Below are 23,003 nucleotides of genomic sequence, written 5' to 3'. Positions count from 1 at the left end.
TACATCCTTCCTGAGATATGGGGCCCAAAACTGCGCACAATACTCCAACTGTGGCCTGACCAGAGCTTTATAAAGCCTCAGTAGTACATCTCTGCTTTTATATTCAAGTCCTCTCAAAATAAATGCCAACATTGCATTTGTCTTCCTGACTACTGACTCAACCTACAAGTTTACCTTGAGAGAATCCTGGACTAGAACTCCCAAGTATCTTTGCACTTCAGACTTCTGAATTTTCTCCCCATTTAGAAAATAGTCCATGCTTTTATTATTCTTACCAAAGTGCATGACCCCACATTTTCCTACGATGTACTCCATCTGCCACTTCTTTGCCCACTCTCCTAACCTGTCCAAATCCTTCTGCAGCTTTCCCACCTCCTCAATACTACCTATCCCTCCCACCTATCTTTGTATCATCTGAAAACTTAGCCAGAATGCCCACAGTTCCTTCATCTAGATCATTAATGTATAAAGAGAAAAGCTGTGGTCCCAACACCAACCCTTGCAGAACACCACTTGCCCCCAGCTGCCATCCTGTGAAAGACTCTTTTATCCCCACTCTCTGCTTTCAGACAGCTAGTCTTCTATCCATGCTAGTACCTTCCCTCTAACACTGTGGGCCCTTATCTTACTCAGCAGCCTCTTGTATGACACCTTATCAAAGGCCTTCTTGAATCCCAAAGAAACTCTTACAGTCTTCGTTTATATTGCTGGCTAGCTTACCCTCATATTTAATCTTCTCCCTCCTTATTTCTTTTTTAGTTGCTCTCTGTTGGTCTTTGTAAACTTCACAGTCCTCTGGTTTCCCACTGCTCTTCGCCACATTATATGCTTTCTCTCTTGCTTTTGTGCTATCCCTGACTCCCCTAGTCAGCCGTGGTTGTCTCATCCTCCCTGTACCATGCTTCTTTTTCCGAGGGATGAATTTTTGCTGCATCTCCTGAATTACTCCCAGAAACTCCTGCCATTGCTGTTCCACTGTCTTTCCTGTTAGGCCCCTCTTCCAGTCAATTCTGCCCAGCTCCTCCCTCATACCTCTGTAGCTGCCTTTATTCAGCTGTAATACCGTTACCTCTGATTCTGTCTTCTCCCTCTCAAACTGCACAGTAAATTCTATCATCTTATGATCACTACCTCCCAAGGGTTCCTTTACCTTAAGCTCCCTTATCAAGTCTGCCTCATTGCACGACACTAAATCCAGTATTCCCTGTTCCCTTGTGGGCTCCACCACGAGCTGCTCCAAAAAGCCATCTCGTAGATATTCCACAAACTCCTTTTCTTGCAATCCACTACCAACATGATTTTCCCAGTCTACCTGCATATTGAAATCTCCCATGATCACTGTGATTTTGTCTTTCTTACACACCTTTTCTATCTCCTGGTGTATCTTGCGCCCCAGCTCCTGACTACTGTTTGGAGGTCTGTTCACAACCCCAGCTTTGTTTTCTTTACCTTTTGCGGTTCCTCAATTCTACCCACACAGATTCTACACCATCTGACCCTACTTCATTTCTTCCTATTGATTTAATTTCATTTCTCACTAATAAGGCAACCCCATTCCCTTGGCCAACCTGCCTATCTTTTCAAGAGGATGTATAGCCTTTGATATTTAGTTCCCAGTCCTGATCCCCTAGCAGCCACGTCTCTGCGATGCCTACTGCGTCATACCTGCCAGTTTCGATCTGCACCACAAGCTCATTTACCTTGTTCCTTATACTGCGTGCATTCAGATATAACGCCTTCAGTCCTGTATTAACCCTCCCTCTTCTCATTTTCATTTGTTTTTCCAGTGTTTGATTGCTAACCTTTCCTGAATTCTCCTTCCCTGTCATTTAATTCATATTTTTCCACTTAGTTGAATCCACCACTACAGATATTAACCTGCTGCCTTGTTTCCCATTGGGGCAAGTTTCACCATTCTCCCCCCTCCACCTCCACCTTCTAGTTTAATTTCTACATTGTAAGTGGGATACTGTATGGATCACTAATTTAATTTGAAAACCAGTTAAATGTCATGTATGCATTGCGCTTGTTTTATAGCACAATGCAATGTAATGCTGTTTTTGTTGTACTTCTTCATAGATCTGCTAACAACAGAATTGAAGAATATGGATATGTTGGCTTCCTTGCCCACACCACCACACAACCAAAATGAGGAGCTCAGGTTTTTATTCACAATTCACACTTGTTCTTTCAACTATTTTCCTGAAAACTCTGTCCTTCTTTTGATGGTCATCTTCTCAAATATGAAGTTTTGCTGCCTGGCACACTAAAATCACACTGCTATTTCAGCACAATAAAAGGTGGAAGACCTAACTGTCAGTGCATTTCTAATAAAAGCATTGCACTTTTATTACCTCTAGTAGACCCCTAAAGTATTTTTTATTCAATAAGTATCACTTTACTGAAAATGTGGAGACCAGCAATAGAGGGGCGGTTAGTTGGGAAGCGCTGCTTTCCTAAGTTTTCAATTTCCATTATCTTTACCTGAGTAGAGATTGCGTATTTAAAAATGGAAACAACTTTTAGATCTTCTATTTTATGTTTTCAAATCTGAATCAAAACAAATGAGATTTTTAAACTTCATTGTAAAACAGCCAGAACGCATTGACCTTTAGTGAATGTGAAGATGGACTGAAATTGAAAAATAAGTTCAGAGGCAGGGTCTAGTGAAAAACTGCAGAATATGTTTCTGCTTGCAACTCAGAATATTGAAGCAGTTTTAATCCTCCCAAAAGAAGTTGTAATTTATTTCTCAACAGTAGAGCAGAGATAGAAGAGGACCGACACACACCAGACAGCATTGTGCCAGCATCCTCACCGGAAAGTGTGTTTGAGCAAGAAACGTCCAGGTTTCCCTTGCTGACTGAAATTAAGGAAGAGTCAATGGACCGTGCCCTTTCTCCTGTGATTCCCATAATTCCAGGAGCTTGTATTCCAGGTTGGTGTGAGAAATTAATAATTAGCATTCAAGCAAGGTTCATTCTTTTCAAGCAGTGCTTGGTAAAAGTCCTGGATTGTAATCAGGGGGGTTCAGACTCTGATTTTGGTCTTACAATGTTTAATTCAAGGAAGTTGCATGTCATCCAGACTGAATGTTCGGACAAGCAAGGCTGGTGATATAGAGTAGTAGTAGTGGGTTCAGGAGAGGCAGTAAATTGCCGAAACTTGGTATCAGTGTACAAGCCTTTGGTTAATGCTGATATGGGGCAACAGGAAGGTGAGAAATATGAGAAGGCCAAGGATGGATAGCTGAGATCTGTCGGTGCAAGAATGCAATGAAAAGCCATTTCAGGAGATTCTGTAGCTTCAACTGGAGAGATAAGAGTGAGCCAAGCAAGGGCACTCAGCTGGACACAGGAGCAGATGTGGTAGATGCAGGGTGGTGTAGTTAATTGTGTCAGAGGGTGTAAATGGTTTACAAAAGCATGGAGTATAAGGCACTGTGGGTGTACAGGGTGTTGTTTGCGATTTTGATCTGAGGCATCTGTGTTGTGGTAGGAGCAGACACCTGTCAAATATGATGCTGTGAGAAGGATTGAGCACAATTTGTGAGGTGACAAGAATAGTGGAGATGGGCCAGTAGTGTCAAAAGACAGAAGTCTAAGGTGGGCTTTTTGAAATTCTTTAAATCATTCCATGAAATGTTGGCTTTGCTCTCTGGGCCAGCATTTATTACACATCTGGAATTATCAGTGAGAAGATGCTGCTTTGAACCACTATAGTCCATTTGGTGTAGGGAAGGAGTTCCAGGATTGTTCGTAGCAACAGTGAAGGAACTGGAATATATTTCCAAATCAGGAAGGTATGTGACTTGGAGGGAAGCTTTCAGATGTTGGTGTTCCCATATGTCTGCAGTCCTTGTCTTTCTAGATGGTACTGGTCTTGGGTTTGGAAGGTACTGTCTCGGGTGCCTTGTGAATTTCTGCACTGCATCTTGTAGTGCAGGTAGTTGAGGGAGTGAATGTTTGTGGCTGTGGTGCCCGTTAGCAGCTGCTTTGCCCTGGTTGGTGTCAAGCTTCTTGTATTGCTGAAGCTGCACTCATCCAGGCAAGAGGGAAGTATTCCATCATTCTCCTGATTTGTGCCTTGTACATGGTGGACAGGATTTTGGGAGTCAGGAGGTGAGTTGCATGCTGTAGGATTCCTAGCCTCAGACTTGCTGTTGTAGTCACAGTTCTTATACAGCTGGCCAAGTTCAGTTTCAGGTTGACGACACACGTGCCAGAATGGGCAGTTGGGTGGTCAGCGGTTTCATCGGGATATGGTCAAAAAAGCAGTAGATGGCTAATGAGAGGCTATGGGGGAAGAGAGAAATTTAAAGAAGGATGTATGTTGAGAGCAAAGGAAGGCGAATTGGAGTATATGTTGGGAGGGGTGTGACTGAGGCAGCCGAGCAGACAGTCTTAATGTTAGTCTTCCTTCGTTCAAGGATTATGTGGATTTGGAATGAGGAAGAGGAGTAAGTGACTGGTGAAGGATATGGGCACGTTGTCAGAGATGAACTTGTATATGATTGAGATCATGGGAATAGAAATAAAAGTGATAGCAGGATCGAGGAAATGACCATTTAAATGGGTTGGACTTCTTTGTTACATAAAGGGAGAGTTGGTCAATGGGAGCACCCTGCTCCAAAATAAATTTCCACAGCATTTCTTCATTTCTCAACTCTTTATCAAGACCACTTCTGTGTTTCAGGTTTTTATGCAAAGTTGAGAATCTCGTCCTACTTGTTTGAAAGTCGCATGTTTTTTTGTGGTCTAAATTTAGTATTAAGTTTATTTGTGCTGTATTTGAACCTCTGTCCTTCACTTGAAGTTATTGCATGAAGTAATACTATGATGACACAGACAGACAGCCAATCTAAATCAGCCTTACTACCTCTGTGTTCACAACACAGGAAAAAATAAAACCTTCAGAGACCCTCAAAAATGACCCCAGTGGTTCTTAACCAGATTTTTAAATAATCAATCTCAGGCTATGCAATAATCAATTCTCAACACTAGTTCTGTAGCTTAAACAAAATACTGAACAATTTATTAACAATACAGTAACTTTAACAGAAAAAAAAAGTGATCTAATTGATCTGTGCTTTAAACCCAACAACCTTTCTTTACAGCCCCATTCATAAGCAAGATAAACACAGTTAAGGAGTAAATAGAAGAAAATAATAAAACTGGCCAGACAAAAGTGGTTTTCACGATGTGTTGTTCCACAGGCATAGGTGATGGTTTCTTGGTTGAATTTCTGAAGATATCGATCAAGGTCATCTTTTCACTCAGATAAACGCGGTAATAATTAGTTTTCTATTCTGAGCTTCCAAGAGATGTTTATGGGAGGGTAGACAGGGACCTTTCAGATCTTCATGCTATAGCACCTACAGCCAGATTCCTTTTTTCACAGAAAACACAATCCAAAACCCAATTCAAGCTCTGACTACTCCCTGACAGACTGACCATCTCTTCCATGAGGTCCCAATTACTATTCAACATCAGCTTGAGCATAAGGTCTTTTACAGACTTGCTGGAACCAATTCCCGGGTACTGACCTTATGAGTAGCCAATTTCTGCTATCTGTTTAAACATAATGTTCTTCCCCAGTGACGAAGCATCTTCAGAAACTTTTGATCAGGACTAACCTGCAGTTAACTTCCAGGCCTGGCCTCATGAAAGCCTATTTGGTCTGTTTTCCTTTTAGTAGAAGCTGTTACCCACAGTCTAAAAGTCATTTTCAGCTCATAGTTCCCAGTTCACAGCTCCAAACCTAAAATAATAAAATAAAAATAATGAAAAACAAGTTAGCAAAACTATGCTTATCATTCTAGTATCAGTCAGAAGAGTTATTGAATTAACATAACTGAATTAATAATTAACTGGGTTGATTTTAGGCTACATTTTAGAATACCTGCTGATGTTGATACCTGAATGACTAAACCCCTCCCAATTCTCTCAATTTAATTGGAATTTAAACTCTAGCAGTGATATAATAAAGACCGTGTTGTGGATTTTTCTTGATTTCAAGGCTTCCTTCATGTAAGTAGTGACCAAGCTAGGCCCCCTCTATGGGATATACCATAATTAGTCTTGTTCCTTGTCTGAGATAAAAATTTTGGTGTTGCCCAGCAAAAGTACCTCTACTGTGTATGAAAAGGATGTCTTGTATGTCACGTCTGAACAACGTAACAATGTGTCGTAAGCACATCTTAAGTTTGGTCTTGGGCTTGCACTTACAGTAACAAAGAATTCAGTGAAGAACGCAGAAGGGCATACCAGGCATACCTAAAAATTAGGTCTCAACCTATTAAAGCCACAAAACAAGATTACAATTTGTGCCAAACAGCATTAGCAGCAAGTGATAGACAGGACTAGGTAGTTCTGTGGAACTCCGGAACAGTACCTATGGATTGGAGGGTAGCTAATGTAAACCTACTATTTTAAAAGGGAAATAAAAAGAAGACAGAATTGGAGACTGGTTAGCCTGATGTCAGTAGTGGGGAAAATAGTTAGAGTTCATTATAAAAGATTTAATAGTAGACTACTTGGAAGATAATGATAGGATCAGACAGAGTCAGCATGGATTTACTAAAGGGAAATCATACTTGACCACTACTCAAATTTTTCAAGAATGTAACTAGTGGACTTGGTAAGAGTGAGCCAGTGGAAGATGTGGTTTACTTGGAGTTTCAGAAAGCTTTTGGTAAGGTCCCACAGAAGAGGTTAGTGTGTAAAATTAAAGCATGTGGAATTGGGGGGTAGTGTGCTGACTTGGATAAAGAACTGATTGGCAGTCGGGAAATAGAGTAGGAATCAATGGGTATTTTTCCAAGTGGCAGGCAGTAAGTACTGCAATATGTATTCATGATTTAGATGAGGAAACTAAACGTAATATCTGCAAGTTTGCAGATGACACAAAGCTGAGTGAAAGGGTGAGCTGTGAGGAGGATGCAGAGATGCTTCAGTGTGCTTTGGACAAGTTGAGTGAGTGGGCAAATGCAAGGCAGATGAAGTATAATGTGGATAAATATGAAGTTATCCACTTCAGTCACAAAAACAAGAAGAGAGATTGTTACCTGAATGGTGATGGATTTGGAAAAGAGGGAGGCACTGCAAGACCTAGGTGTCCTTGTTCTGTTTGCTGAAAGTAAGCATATAGGTGCAGCAGGTAATGAAGAAGGCAAATAGTATTTTGGCCTTCATAGCAAGAGGTTTTGTGTACAGGAGCAGGGATGTCTTGATGCAATTGTGCAGGGCCTTGCTGAAACCAGACCTGAAGTATTGTGTGCAGTTTTGGTCTCCTTAGGAAGATCTGGCTATGGAGGGAGTGAATGAAGATTTACCAGACTGATTCCTGGGGTGGCAGGACTGATGTATGAAGCGAAACTGGATCGGTTAGGCCTATATTCGCTGGAATTTAGAGTTCTGAAGAAGGGTCATCGGACCTGAATGTTAACTCTGATTTTTCTTTACAGGTGCTGCCAGACCTGCTGAGCTTTTCCAGCAATTTCTGTTTTTATTCTGTTAGGACTATAGTCCCTGAAATTTAGAACAAAAAGAGGGGATCTCATAGAAACCTATAAATGTCTAATAAGACTAGACCAGGTAAATGCAGGATGTTTCCAATGACTGAGGAGTCCAGAACCAGGGGGTGCAGTCTAAGAATAATGGGTGGGCCATTTAGGACTGAGATGAGGAGAAATGTCTTCACCCAGAGAGTGGTGCACCTGTGGAATTCTCTGTCGCAGAAAGCAGTTGAGGTCAAGCTATTCAAGAAAGTGTTCCTGCTTTCACCCCATATCCTTTAGCCTGAAGAATGCTATCTAACTCCTCCTTGAACAGAGTACTGAGCGGATGATCAATCATGATCATGATGAATTGCAGAACAGGCTTGAAGAGCCGAATGGCTTGTTCTTGCTCCAGTTTTATTGCATTTTTATTCCATAACCCATGGATAAGGTTGAAGTTCTACAATCTTGCCACATTCAGCCATGACTGGTGGTGTGCAATTAAACAAATCACCAGTGGAGTACACTCCACAAACATCCCCATCTTCAGTAAAAGGTGAGGCCAAAGTATTTGTAACAATCAAGTTGGCGAAAGATTCACTTCATGTGAAAGTAAGAAGCACCTGGAGACACTAAGTTCTGCAAAGACGATGGACCCTGACTGCATTCTGACAATAGTACTGAAGATGTGTTCTCCCAAACTTTCTGCACCCTAGCCCCTAATCAAGCTGTTCCCAGTACAACTACAACATTGACACCTACCCAACAATGTGGAAAATTGCCCAGGTATGCCCTGTACAAAAAGCAGACAACTCCAATGTGGCCAGGTGCTGCCAAATCTATCCATTCTTCGATAATCAGTAAAGTGATGAAAAGAGACATCAACAGTGTTATCAAGCAGCACTTGATCGTAACCTGCTCACTGCTTGGTCAAAGTTCCGCAAGGGCCACTCAGCTTTTGACCTGATTACAGCCTTGGTTCAAACATAGGCAAAAGAACTGACCTCCAGAGGAGGAGGTGAGAATGACTGTGCTTGACATCAAGTCAGCATTTGATTGCATGTGTCATTAAGGAGCCCTATCAAAACGAGAGTCCATGGGTATTGGGTGTAAAACCATTTTTGCTGGCACAGAGGAAGATGGTTGTGGTTGCTGGAGGTCATCTCAGCTACAAGACATCTCTGTCAGTCTTCCTTGGGAAGTGTGCTGAGCGCAGCCATCATCAATTGCTTTATCAATGAAATTCCTTCCATCATAAGGTCAGAAGTGGGAATGTTTGCTGATGATTAAACAAACATTCAGTACCTATCATACCGAGGCAGTCCATGCCCAAATACAGCAAGACCTGGACGATATCCACGTTGGATTGGTAACTGGCAACTAGCATTTGCGTCACGTGCTAGGGTTGCCACTCTCCAACAAGAGAATCTAACCACTGCGTCTTGATATTCAGTGGCAATACCATCACTGAAACCCGCACGATCAACATCCTGGGGGTTACCATTGACCAGAAACTGAACTGGACTAGCTATATAAATACTGTGACTATAAGAGCAGGTCAGAGGCTGAGAATCTTGAAGCGAGTACTTTGCCTACTAATACCCCAAAGCATGCCCACCATCTACCATGGCACAAATCAGGAGTGTGATGGAATTCACCCTGTTTGCCTAGATGAGTGCAACCCGAACAATATTCAGGAAGCTTGACAAAACATCCCACTTGGCACCTTCTCTACAAGTATTCGTTCCCTCCACTATCCATGCACAGTTGTAGCAGTGTGTTCGATCTGTAAGATGCGCTGTAAGAATTCCCCAAGGCTCCTTAGACAGCACCTTTTATAAACCCATGACCACTCGCATCTAGAAGGGCAAGCGCAGCCAATATATGGGAACATTGCGAGGTCCCCTCTAAGCCATTCACCATCCTAACTTGGAAATGTATTGCATTGCCCATATCCTTTTACTCCCTCCCTCGTGGCATTATGCATCTATCTAAGCCAAATGGACTGTAGTGGTTTAAGAAAGCAGCTCAAAACCACTCTCTTGAGAGTAACAAGGGATGGGCAATAAGTGCTGGCCCAGCCAGGAATGCCCATGTCCCATGAATGGGAAAAAAAAGTGGAGGGTACTTCTATTCAAATAAATAAATATAACCTTGTTAGTGGGGTAATCTTTTAAAGTTTAACAAAACAAGCATGTGTAATGTTGTTTGTTGTTTGTTAAGTACACTCTTGAGTTAGTTTGAATTGCTCATTTGCACTTTGTTTTTTCCTTAGTATTTCCTGATACAAAGCCATTTGTAGATACAGAGCCATTTGTGGAAAATACTGAGAAGGATGCATCTTTCCCTGGGCCATGGAAGAATGGTAAAGGAAGCCAAGTTGCAGTCACACTGGATGTCTCGGGAGCTGCTGCTAAGGTAAATGTATCGTTTACTGTGTATGTCCTGCCCTGGTTTGTCTTTCCAAAATGCAACACTTTGCATTTATCTAAATTAAACTTCGTCTGCTATTCCTCGGTCCAATGCCCTAGTTGATCAATATCCATTGTACTCTGAGATAACTTCCTTTACTGTCCACTATACCACTGATTTTGCTGTCATCTGCAAAGTTGCTAATCATGCCTCCAATATTCTCATCCAAGTTGTTTATATAAATGACAAACAACAGTGGACCCAGTGCCAATCCTTGCAGTACATCATTGGTCACAGGCCTTCAATCTGAACAACAACCCTCTACCGCCACCTCTGTCTCCTATCGGCAAGCCAGTTTTGTATCCAGTTGGCTAGCTCTCCCTGGATCCCGTGTGATCCAACCTTACTAACAAGTCTACCATGCAGAACTTTTGGAAGGCCTTGCTGAAATCCATGTGGACAATGACTACCGTTCTGCCTTCATCTATCAGTCACCTCTTCAAAAAATTCCAAGTTTGTGAGATGTGATTTCCTATGCACAAACCTATGCTGATTATCCCTAATCAATCCTAATCAGTAGAAACACACATGAGCTTGTTTTCAATAATGATGCATTTTTACTCTATTTTTATATAGGACATAAACAGAATGATGACAACTTTTGCTCAGCTGCTTCAGATGAAGATCCCAGGTTCTTATGAAGTTACGTCTGTTCCTGACAGTCCACGTTCTTTTTTACCTGATGGAAAAAGAACTATATTGGACGCTCCTGATCAAGGTAAGTGAAAGATTGTGCCTTTCTTGGAGAAAGTCATCTATACCAGTCACTGGAAATCAGTTTAAAATAGGTTGATGTGCCCTTTCATAATGGTGTTCCTTGCAGACTATTTTGAATGTAATACTCAACCTTTCAAGAATGAGATAAAGCCAAAGTGTTGCCAATACTCAGTAGGTGAAGCAGCATCTGTGGAGAGACAAACACAGTTAATGTTTAGGTCAATGACCTTATGTCAACATTTTCTGTTTTGAATTTAGAATTTGAGTTTTTATTTCTGATTGAGATATTGCCCCTGAATGGTGTGAGATCTAACTTGCCTATAAGTGAAAGTAATGGTCCAAGGACATCATCCATGTTCTTGTTAAGTTTTTTTCCCTGATTTTGCACCAGCACCTTGTAAGTTGAAATACTAATATCTGCAAGTTAGCCCTTTCCATTTTATATTTTCATTAAGATTGGATCTTCTTATGCCTCAGTATTCAAATGAAATGGCCATCCTGCAGCACTTTGTCCCTCTGCAAATCTTCACATTTAAACTAATGAAAAAAGACTATTTGCTCCTTCGCAGGCAGCATACAAATCTTACCGATAGTGCATTTGACCACACTTAATGCCCTCAAAAGAAAATTGTGCAGAATATTTTCCAAAATTTTCCACATCTGAAAAGATTATTAAACAAATATCTATTTCAGAATACACCATAAACAAAATTGTGTAGAAATCGCAACGCTGAAACAATCCTTTCAGCCCAACCAGTCTTTGTTGCTGTTATCCTGCACATAAACAGTAACCTGAAACCCACGTGCTTGCTCAATTCCCACATCATTTCCATGTCACCTATTGAATTTGTTCTCTTTCAGGGATTATGCCCTTGTGGAAGTTGTTAATTCTATGTGTGTGGTGACCGTGTTTCGTGCCAGTGTGCAACCGATTCCTATCACTGATATTTGCATTGACAAGTTTACAAACTAATGCATATTTTTTTAAAACATTGGTTGATCGGCTGACCCAAATAAGCAAGTGCCCTCAACTGTGCTTTTCAGCTTATTATTTCCATGTGGAAATGAGATAACATAAGAATATGTTTGCCCAAAACTATGATTGATTGTGGTTTTAATTCTTAACTGAATTTCAACATTTCACCTTAAACAGAAAAACCAAAAGAACTCTGCTGGAAATCAAAAACAAAATCAGAAATTGCTGGAAAAGCAGGTCTGACAGCATCTGTGGAGAGAAAGCAGAGTTAACATTTTGGGTCCAATGTCCCTCCTTTGAAAATGAAGCTTGTATATGAATGAGAGCTGGTGCAAGGTCACATGACGTCAGCACCAACAACCTCCCCCCATCCCCCAAAAAAACCAGAAATGAGCTGTGAGAATATGCAGTGCAGAAATAATCCACAGGACCACCATGTCCTGTAAGATACATGCATGCCTGACTATGCAGTAATCTAATGCTGTGTGCCACACAGACGAAGAATAATTACAAGGAATGTTAGCTGTTCGTCTTGTGTAGTACAGTGTCCCAATGGCTTTTTCCTGAATTGCTATTTATCAGTATTTGTGGGGTGAAAGATGTGACTCTTTTTTGAGAAGACAGTTGCCAGCATTTTCAACCAGTTTGGGATGTTAGTTGGTCGTTACTAATGACTGTAACTTCTCTGGGTTTTTCATAGTGGGCTCCAAAGAAGAACCAATGGATCTGGAGAAACTGGTGCTGGAAAAACATAATTGGTTCAAACAGTATGATGTTGCATTACCAGGCTCTACTGTTAAGGCATCAGGAAAAGAGCTTGCAACTGTCACGCCGGTATGTACGTACTCTTGATTATAATGCTCCCTGTACTTTTGAGGAACGGGATATTAAGTAAGTCTAGTGATGCATCATCAATATCCATAGTCTCTTGGAGTTTGCTTGTCTCCATTTGAGAATCAATAAAGAATTTCCCAGTTTTCTTAAAATTAGAAACAGTGGTTAATTTTTTTATAATTTCCCTCAAGAGTTGCCATTGCTTGTAAATAGGGAGACTGGTACATAATATTACACTGTCTGATGAAAAGAACAACCATGGGCTTTATGGTTTTACTCATCCTTAATTCATTGTTAGCTTAGATAGCTATGATAGATTTTCAATGGCTTGACTTTGGGGCAATTTATTGTTCTAAATTCAAAGTTCTTCATTGAAATGAAAAAAACCTGGAATACCAAATCATATGATTAGGGATGGGAATCATGAGTGACAGGTGGGTTTTATAGATCCTTCTGTCGGAAGGAGAACAGCAGCAATGTCTAAAGGATTAAGGAGAGCATTGAAGTATCAGCTAAAATGGCTCAATGCTGTGTTGCCAAGGAAGGAGCAGAGAGAATCGTATGCAAATTAGGCCAGAGCTGGAAGAACTGAGAGTGCATGCTGAAACAAAAGGGTGAAGAGTCTTGCAAGGAAATGGAAAGATCAGGCGTTGGAGGCAAGGTCAAGAATTTTGAAAGCAATGCAATAGGAACTGGAAGTTGGTCCAAACAGGGATGATTGGGATCGGGACTTGGATATGCACCAGGATGAGAGTGGTGGAGTTTTAGATGATGCAATTTGTAAGTTTTTATTGATAGACGGCTTGATTGTTATTTTAACTATAATTTGGAAGAATATATTGATAGCTAATGCTTTTGTGTCCGTATGTTATAATGGCCATTTTTGCTTTTTCTTTTCAGGAAGTTTCCTCTGACGGTCCAATGAAGGAAAGAATTGTAGTGCATCATTATAGTAACAATATGTCTATCCTAGATGTTCACCAGCTTCCCATATTACAACCAGAGAGCTCTCCACCCTCATCCCCCAGTGTATCGTCACCTGGAACTCCAGCAGAGTCAAGTAAACCTGACCCACCAGTTGAGTCACCAAAAATCAAACATTCTCTTCCACTGGATGAAAAACAGTTTGAGGAGCCTCCGCCGCAAATGAAGAGGTGGAGGGGAATCCGTTGGAAACGTTTGGAATTTAAAGTCTTATTTCACAAGGGGAAGTTTAAGCATGTGTCTCAACATGAAATTGAAGAGCTTATTCAGAAGCTGGGAACATCATTAAAACCAGACCCCATGCCCAAGGACACGAGGAGATGCTGCTTCTGTCATGAAGAAGGTGATGGAATTACAGATGGGCCTGCAAGACTCTTGAACCTTGACCTGGATTTGTGGGTCCACCTAAATTGTGCGTTGTGGTCCTCTGAAGTGTATGAGACTCAGGCAGGGGCACTGATAAATGTGGAAGTGGCTTTCCACCGAGGACTCACCACAAAGTGTGCTTTTTGTCAGAAGACTGGAGCCACTACCGGTTGTCATCGGGTCCGATGCCCAAACACCTATCATTTTGCTTGTGCTATTCGTGCCCGTTGTATGTTTTTTAAGGACAAGACTATGCTTTGCAGTCAACATAAACTGAAGGGAGCAAATGAGCAGGAAATTAGGTGTTTTGCTGTTTACCGTCGCGTCTACATTCAGAGAGATGAAGTGAAGCAGATTGCTAGCATTGTACAGCGTGGCAAGCGCAGTCACATGTTTAGGGTTGGTGGGCTGATCTTCCATACCATTGGTCAGTTGCTGCCCCATCAGATGCAGGAATTCCACAGTGTGACAGCTCTTTATCCAATTGGATATGAAGCAACACGTATTTATTGGAGCATGCGATACACTAACAAGCGTTGTTGCTACCACTGCACCATCAATGATACAAATGGGAAACCGGAGTTTGGCATCCAGGTTATTGAGCAAGGGCATGAGGATCTGATTGTTACTGATTGGACCCCACAAGGTAAGAGCAGTTCATGCTTGTCACGGTAGGTTTTTTCACTGAATGATAGAATTATAATTATTTCCAACACTTCATAAGCGAGAACATAAATCATGGATCTCCTCACCCACCTGTCCCTCCACATCCAAAATATCAGCCTAAAGTTACACCTCATTGTGTTTTCCTTGTGTAACTAATCACATCCCTTTGAATACAGTATTTTGTCTCCCACTCATCAGTTTTAGTTTGTAATTCCACGTAAATTTCAAGCAGATTCAAAGCATAAAGATGATATCTGGTGTTATGGACCAGACCAAACCCCCCTCAAAACATATTAACAAAATAATCTAGACCCTAACTTTTTCTTATTTTAGAAGTAAGTGTAAGGCATTGCGTTCCAGATGCAATTCAATTGGCCAAACTATTCAACATTAAGCAAAACATGCTTTATTTTTGCACAACAGTTAAAATACAGACAAAATAAAAATAAGAGAATTGGCTTAACTGTAGCTTGTTTGAAATTCTAACAAAATAAGACATATATTGACGACAACTGCTACTAATTAACTGTTCCAATATAGTAACATCCCATAAACACATCATTCGCAAAGGCAAATTCAATAAAATTGTCTCACATACAATTCTAGCAACAGGAAGAGAGCCCCGGCTTTTAGCTATAACAGAGAGAGGAATAAGAGCTTCCACGTCCAGCTTCAAGACCCAAGCAACTGCTATTGAAAGCTAAGACTAAAAATCCTGGTTCTGTGGACATTTGACCCCACCCATTTGGGCTGCTTCTATGGTTCAAAATTCTTAAAAAAAAACGCAAGAGCAAACTATTTGTTACCTCTGTCTCAACCTTTCTTAGTTGTAAAAAAAAGACAAAATACACCTCTTAAAGCCATAATATTGTCATACTAGAACCTAGCCAGTAATTTTATATTTCCTCCTTGTGAGTCTTCAATAGTCTGGCAGAAACTTAGAAGAAGCTCACTCAGTCGAGATAAATAGATTTGTCTGATTTTTAGCCTTGGAGTTCTGCCTGTGACTTTGCAGACAGCTCAGTGATGCTTCATGCAGATGACGTTTTGTCAGTACAACAGAGGTTTCTGCCATAATTTTTCAGTCAGTTGTGTTACTGATCTCTGGGCAATAGTGCATACAGGCAGTGTGCTTCCCTGAAAGTTGCTATGATCATATACCTCCAAGTGACTGACTCAAGAGGAACCTTAGCAGAGGCTTAGGAATTAGTTGCTTGTTATTTCTACATATCAACAGTTGGTATATTCACCAGGTGGGGAAGTAAATAGCTTGACTTTGTTTTGGCAGGGAATGGATGAGGAGATGCATAAGCATGCTATGCTTGGTGTTTAGTAATTCTAATATTTCAGCTGCGAAGCCGCAACTTACAAGTATCCTAGCTATGTTTTCCATTTATTCCCTGTTTTACTCAGGTGTTTGGAACCGAATTCTTGAACCAATTGTGCGACTGCGGAAAGAAGCAGACATGTTACGACTTTTTCCTGATTACATTAAAGGAGAGGACATGTTTGGACTCACTATCCATGCTGTCCTAAGAATCGCAGAGTCGGTAAGCAGGAGGGCTTCAAATAGAGAAATACCTGTGCAAAAAAAAAATGAAATTGATAGATTACAGGTTTTAAAATGTACATACTTAAGCCATGTCTGACCTGTAACCTTATGTAAGATTTAAAATCAGAAATATTTTGATGAATGGCTGTACAGTTATCCCCCATCACAGAAAAGGCTATTAAACATTACAGGTAATGGTCAGGTGACTGAGTGAGGTGAACAGTGTTTATGATAATCTTTACTTGAAGATTTATAAACTAAACGTTAATTAATTTTCCAAATTTAGTGATTAATCTCAACATTCTAACAATAATAACTTGTATTTATATAGCGCCAGTAACATCATCCAACTCCTTTCATGTGAGCATTGTAAACCATGATATGGCACTGAGCCACAAGGGGATATTAGGTTAAATGACCCAAAGCTTGGCCAAAGAGATGTTTAAGGGGGTTGTGGAACTGAAGGAATCTGAGAGATGGGGGGTAGGAATTTTGAAATTAAGGAATTGCTGGACTGGGAGCTGGTATAGGTCAGGAAGTCCTGGGTTGATAGGTTTGAGTTAAGACAAGTGTAGCGGAGTTTTAAATAACTATGTTTAAAAAAAAACATGGAATGAGGACATCAGCTAGGAGTGGGTTGGAATAATCAAATCTGGTGGTAACAAAGGTATTAATGAGGGTTTTAGCCGCAGATGAGCAGAGGCAAGGGCAAAGTTGTTGTGGGGTCGAGTGGTCTCAGTGATGGTGCACATATTTGGTCAGAAACACATTGCTGAGTCAAGTATGATGCCAGGGATTCAAGCTTTCTGGTTTAGTCTCAAGACGGTTAGGGATAGATGGACTCAGTTGCTCAAGAACAGAGTTTGGAGTGGTGGCAAGGTAAATTTTGTAAGAGAATGATGTGCTGAAATGGGAGTTAAAATTAGAGGGGGCCTGAAATTAGCCTGTTGGTCGGAGAGCTGAGATCTCCAGTGTATCTAAAATGTATACATGAACAGTGAGGTACTACATAATAGATCTAAGTTCTTTAAGTAGGTACAAAGGTGCCTAAAGCACAGCAAAATGTGTATAGGCGTGGAATTGTTTGTCAAGAGCTCAGTAGCCAGCTCTGGATTATTGAGGCAAGTAAAGGGATTTGCAAAACTGATGGGATTTGTTTGATTGATGAAAGGTAATAGATGCGAAGTTGTCCAGTGCTTAGTGAAAATGATGTGTAATTTGGGAATAATCCTAAAATGTGCAGTTGGTGTCTACAAAGCCATTGAATGGGATTCAGATTTTTGTTTGCTGTTAGCAGGCATTGATCCTACAGTGCTGTGATCTATGGGGTGGCTTTCTGAGTTGAACAGTGATGTTCCTAACAGCTGAGCTATTTCTGCACACCCAGGGTGAACCAGGCTTCAAGGTTGTGAGCTATCAAATTAAGCTTGGGTGGGCATTCTGAGACCAGAATGGAATTGAAGGCTATGGCATGAAATATCTGGTGGAGGGGTGAGCAGGAAGTATCCATTTTGCCAGTATTGAGTTGCAAGAAATTTTGGCTCATCCACTATCAGTCAGATAGGCACTGGGTAGCATGGTGACAGCTGTAGTACAAGAATTATAGTAGATCTGTCGTGGTGGGATTTGAACCCAGGTCCCCAGAACATTACCTGGATGCCTGGATTAACAGTCTAGCAATAATACCACGAGGCCATGGATTCCCCCTATTTTTAATCTTTTTAGTTAAAATGCATTTTAGAAATTATTTTGTGAATTAATTTTGATTTCTCTCCAGTTGCCAGGTGTGGAGAGTTGTCAGAATTACATATTCAGGTATGGTCGGCACCCGCTTATGGAGCTCCCACTAGCTGTCAATCCAACAGGCTGTGCCCGATCTGAGCCAAAAATTATGACTCATTACAAACGGTGGGTACAGGAAGAATATAACTGACTTGCTTATGATAATTTTAAACTTTTTAACATGCCTTTTTTAAAAAAAAAATTATAATGAAGTCAGCTCTGTCACAAGATTTAAACTGAATTTTACTGCTTTTTATATTTGAATATAATGTCATGCCTTTTATGTAAAATGTTTGTGATATTTTGATCACTGCTGAGGAACACTGATCTACAGTTAGATTTGGAGAAATATTCAGTGGTGGCTGGCAAGTTCGAAAAGGCTAAATAGTTAAACTTTTAACTTTCTAGGAGCAGATTTACTGCAAAGAGCTACTAGGTCACAAAAGCCTAATTTAAAACATTGAGTGATGCAATATAACTTTATCTTTCAATTTTAGCTTTGTCATTTTTTTCCCAGCCTATATAAAGGTACATGTAGAAAGCACTAATACCTCAAGCATATTTTAAGTCTTTAGATCAGGTGATGACAATCATAATGAGCTTGGTTCTGGGGAGCCATTTTTTATCCAAGTACAAATATTAATCTTTTTCCCTGCATACTTAACAGGCCACACACCTTGAACAGCACCAGCACATCAAAAGCATTTCAGAGTACAGTAACTGGAGAAATTAACACTCCCTACAGCAAGCAGTTTGTCCACTCCAAATCCTCTCAGTACCGCCGACTGAAAACTGAGTGGAAAAATAATGTTTACCTGGCTCGATCTCGAATACAGGTGAGTCAGTATCAGCAAAATGTGAATTATCACTAATTATAACAGATCTTGTACTCTGAAATCAAATGAGCAATTAACTTGTTACTTATTTGCCATCCTCCAGCTTAGCAGTGGTAGGTGAAAGGAAGAATTTGACTGAAATCCAATTTGCTAGGAACCTCATTTCAAGATATCCAAGATATAGCAAAACTCTGGCCATGCAAATAATCTCATTTATTTATAGGTTTCATTCATTCATCACATTCTCAGTTTTTCTGCTAGTGTCAATGCTTATATTCCTTGTATATTTATACGTACAGGGAAAGCTCTTCCTTTTGGAATTTTCCTGTTTTGTTTCTAATATATTAGTGCTTTGTAGCTTACAATGGCTTTTAGTAGTTCCAGTCATAGGTTGAAAGTTCTGTGTTGCCATCTCAACCAGTAGTACACCTCATTTTTTTGGTGTTTTGATCTTGGCTCATTCATGCTTCTATCTTGACTGTTTTACTTCTAGTTGAAGTGGCCTCCTGGCTTCAACATGCATTTTAATTGTTATGAATTCTTCTCTGCAGCCGATCACCATGATGCTTGCATTTTTTTTGATAAACTTCTAATTTCAGAGGATTAAACCCTGTCAAAATTCAGCCAAAGGATTCTTTGTCTAGTCTACTGAAAAGTTGCCAAATACGTCTAATCTCTGTTCTTGTAAACAATTTTTCCATGATACCCACCTTTGGCAATGTAAACATCTAAAGCAATTGGGGACAGAGAATGTTTTCAGGAATGATCCTAACGTGGAGGAACTGCTGGAGCATTATTCCTTGCTGGTTGATTTGGCTAGACTGAAGACAAATTACTGTCCTGTGACCTTTGCCAACAGTAATTTTATAAATGTTCAGCTTTAGGATTCTGCAGCTTCTGGTACCTCTGGACATGAGTATCAGTTTAAAATTGAACGTGGTTGCTTTCAGCAAACTGCAAGGATAGCAATCCTCAGCCTCTAGGGTAGCTCTATCACATAAAAGATCAGATAGATCAAATGGCTGCTGTAAATTGACTAGAAGCAGTTTAATGTAGAACACAGGTTATTTTCAAAGAGAGAGATCTTGATTACAATGGAAAGATGAGACTGTATCTGAAACTAGTCTAAACTGTTAGTTGTTTCTTGAGCCAAAAAAAACTATGGACTGCTTAGTGTGTAGAGTTTTTATGCAGTAAAACAAATGTATGACTTGATGTCTAGCATGCAACTTGAGAATGATCTCATCCATTTAGCTTGTTTAGATGATGACCCAAAGCAAAAGTATGTGCAGCTTAAATTATACTTGAATGAGGGATGTGCTGCACTGAATGTTTTAATATTTTTGAGATGTGTCAGCATAACATCTATCTGCTTGGATATCCTAGGACTTGAGATCTCCTTACTGAAAAATTATAGTATATATCCACAGATTAAACGCTGTGACACTCTGTCATGAATAATGGAACCTGGACAGCAATTGATAAACTCTGTCTAAAGGCTGTGTTAGGATTAATTTCAGGTTTCTTTTACCTTCGGTTATTTTTCTGCTCTATAGGGTCTGGGTCTTTATGCAGCCAAAGACCTTGAAAAGCACACAATGGTGATTGAATACATAGGGACAATCATTCGTAATGAGGTTGCAAACCGCAGGGAGAAATTGTACGAGACTCAGGTATGGATTAACCATGTCACTGTTCTTAATATTACCTTATACCTTTATGAATGTGAATATCAATGAAATTAATATCTTTGATTTTTGGGTCATCAAAATCTTCAGGTGCTAATCTTGATTTGCTATTATTCAAGATTTCAATTTTGTATTGAAATTCGGTGCCTTGAGTTCGTTTTGCCCCACCAAATTCAAGTGGTTACCCACTTTGCATATTTCTTTGGCAAATCATGGATTTATGACTGCAATCCTCTGGGCTGAAATTGAAAATTCAGTATGTATGTTTCTATGGCAAATTGCCATGTAGAACTTGGGTACCTGCCTACAGGGCAAAGTGGGCATCATCGTTGGCTCCTTTTCCCACCCCATTCAGCAACTAATTTAAGAACAGCATTCGAAGCCTTGGGAATAGGTTGACCATTCGTAGTGGGAAGTAGATTTGGTACAGGAAAATTCCAACAAAATTTTATGAATGGTAATATTATGATTTGTTTATGTCCATTACCTTCAAAAGGGAAATGCATAAATATTTGGAAATTAGGAATTTAAAATGATATAGGTAACAAAATGAGCATTAGTGAAGTTACCCTTTCAGAGAGACAAATAGATGGGCTCATTGACAAACCCCTATGTTTTTGGATTCTGTGCTTGTACTGGGTGATACATTACTAACTTAAATTAATAAAGGTCAGATCTTTCATGTCAGACGGCTGCACCAATATTATGTCAGAATATATTGTATTGTCCATTAGATGTAATGGCGAATGCTGTACTAGTGATTAAACTGTATGCTGGTGTAGGAGATGCGATATAAGCATCATGTTAGTACGTGTGCTAAATATCCTGTTCTCATGTATCGAGTTAAATTAGTGTCATACAGCACACAACTTAACATCTACAGATTATATGATCAAGCTTGTTCAAGCTCACATATCACCCAGTAGCCCATTGAATGCTTGCATGATTACGATCATTAAGATGCGTCTTTGGTTACCCTACTGCTAATCCTGAGTGCCACCAGTTCTGTTTCCTGACGTTGAATCTGATTTAGATTTGAACTGATGTAAACCTCTGAGAACCAAGAAAATAAAGTGAATAAGATACTATAGTAATTAGGAATATTGAAAATAACATCAATCAGCTCGTCTAATGTATTAAGTGGTTAATGTGTTGAGTGCAAGGCATTCCTTCAAGACTCTGGTCTTGTACTGGAATATTGACCTTATCTGTACAAAGGGACTGACTGATGCGTATTTCTAGTATTTCCTCTCTCTGCTCACAGTATTTTTATTTTAATTAAATCTACTATGGTGCTTAAATTGTGCGTTTACAGAATAATGAAAACCAAAAGAGAGGGGGAAGACTACAAAAGAAAAACTAGGGTATGAAGCATTACATGTAGTGCGGGGGGGGAAAAGGTAAAAATAGAAAAGATTGCAAAACTACCCTTTAATTTGGGACCTAAGTGTGCATCATCTCAATTTCCTTGGTGTGCAGACAAGAACATGCATGACCGCAATAAAAAAAATTGTTGCTGTTCTGTGATCCTATGCTCTATAGTGTAAAGACAGCACCTTTTAATTTTTCTATCTGTGTAAATGTAGACTGAGATGGGAAGCAAACTTTATTAAAACCAAGGATTGTGGGAGGAATTACAGCATTTTTTTAAAACCAAGTTATTGAATCTCATTCTAAGTCATCTCTACACTGCTTCAAGCAGTGGGCAAGTCTGTTTGCTGACGGGCCAACATTAACAGGTGTATACAAAGTGAGATTCGGCTGACAACAAATTGCTGTTTGTAGAGTTGTGATTGACTGTGGATGATGACATCATCAGCCTGAAAACAACTATCTGGCTCCTGGGTTCTCAACAGTTTGTGGCTCTGAATGATACTGGCAGAAGCCTTCAGACCTCTAGAGGAGGTGGTAGTGGGTTTTTCTCTGCAATAAAATATCTGAAGAAAACCCAGTTTATTTTCCTTTTACCAATTTCTGTAAGCTGTGGCCTCTAACCAGAAACTAAGAGACTTTGCAGTTAATGTACCATTCATCTATGTCTTCTGCAAAAAGGTGGAAAGGACCTGGAGAAGGGAGATTGAAGAACAGAAAATCCTGGTAAACACCAGGATCTCAGCCCTATGGACTGAGGCCTTTGAACTGCTTTGCCAGTTTTTTTTCTAGCACCCAAAATACCAAAGCTGCTTGTTGGTGTGTTTAAGGGAGTTTTAGAAGGGGATTAGAGTTTTAACTGGCAAAGTTATTTTTTGGTAATTCAAACTTGTTTACCTAGTTAGAATTTATTTACATTAAATAGTAGTTTTGTTAAGTACAAGAACCTGGTCAGTGTGTTCTATTAATCTGGGTCTACCAGACAGGTAAACTGGAGAATTTTGCTTACTTTTATGAAATCTTTAATTTCTGTGACAACTCCAGGAATAGCGGAGCTTGATTACCAGAGCGCTACCCCACTTGAGGCCTGACAGTAGGCATATTGTTGACAACAAGGTGCAGGGCTGGATGAACACAGCAGGCCGAGCAGGAAGGCTGACGTTTCGGGCCTAGACTCTTCATCAGAAAAGGGGGAGGGGAAGGGGGTTTTGAATTAAATAGGGAGAGAGTGGGAGGCGGATAGAAGAGGGATAGAGGAGAG

General features: G+C 40.1%; 1 protein-coding gene across 1 annotated transcript in view; it reads left to right on the top strand.

Annotated features, from left to right (window-relative positions):
- LOC109924474 (histone-lysine N-methyltransferase 2D-like) overlaps positions 1–23,003 on the top strand; it is a 143,392-nt gene that overhangs the window by 110,758 nt on the left and 9,631 nt on the right. The window contains 10 exon segments of the mRNA XM_048618858.1: positions 2,080–2,161; positions 2,760–2,938; positions 9,774–9,916; positions 10,547–10,688; positions 12,364–12,497; positions 13,398–14,493; positions 15,927–16,063; positions 17,843–17,973; positions 18,515–18,683; positions 20,240–20,356. Of these exon segments, the coding sequence (XP_048474815.1) occupies positions 2,080–2,161; positions 2,760–2,938; positions 9,774–9,916; positions 10,547–10,688; positions 12,364–12,497; positions 13,398–14,493; positions 15,927–16,063; positions 17,843–17,973; positions 18,515–18,683; positions 20,240–20,356 (2,330 nt within the window).

Source organism: Rhincodon typus, chromosome 41, assembly GCF_021869965.1.
Source record: "Rhincodon typus isolate 14 chromosome 41, sRhiTyp1.1, whole genome shotgun sequence".
Lineage (NCBI taxonomy): Eukaryota > Metazoa > Chordata > Chondrichthyes > Orectolobiformes > Rhincodontidae > Rhincodon > Rhincodon typus.
The sequence above is the reverse complement of the archived record's forward strand: the minus strand, read 5'-3'. Positions and strand labels throughout refer to the sequence as shown.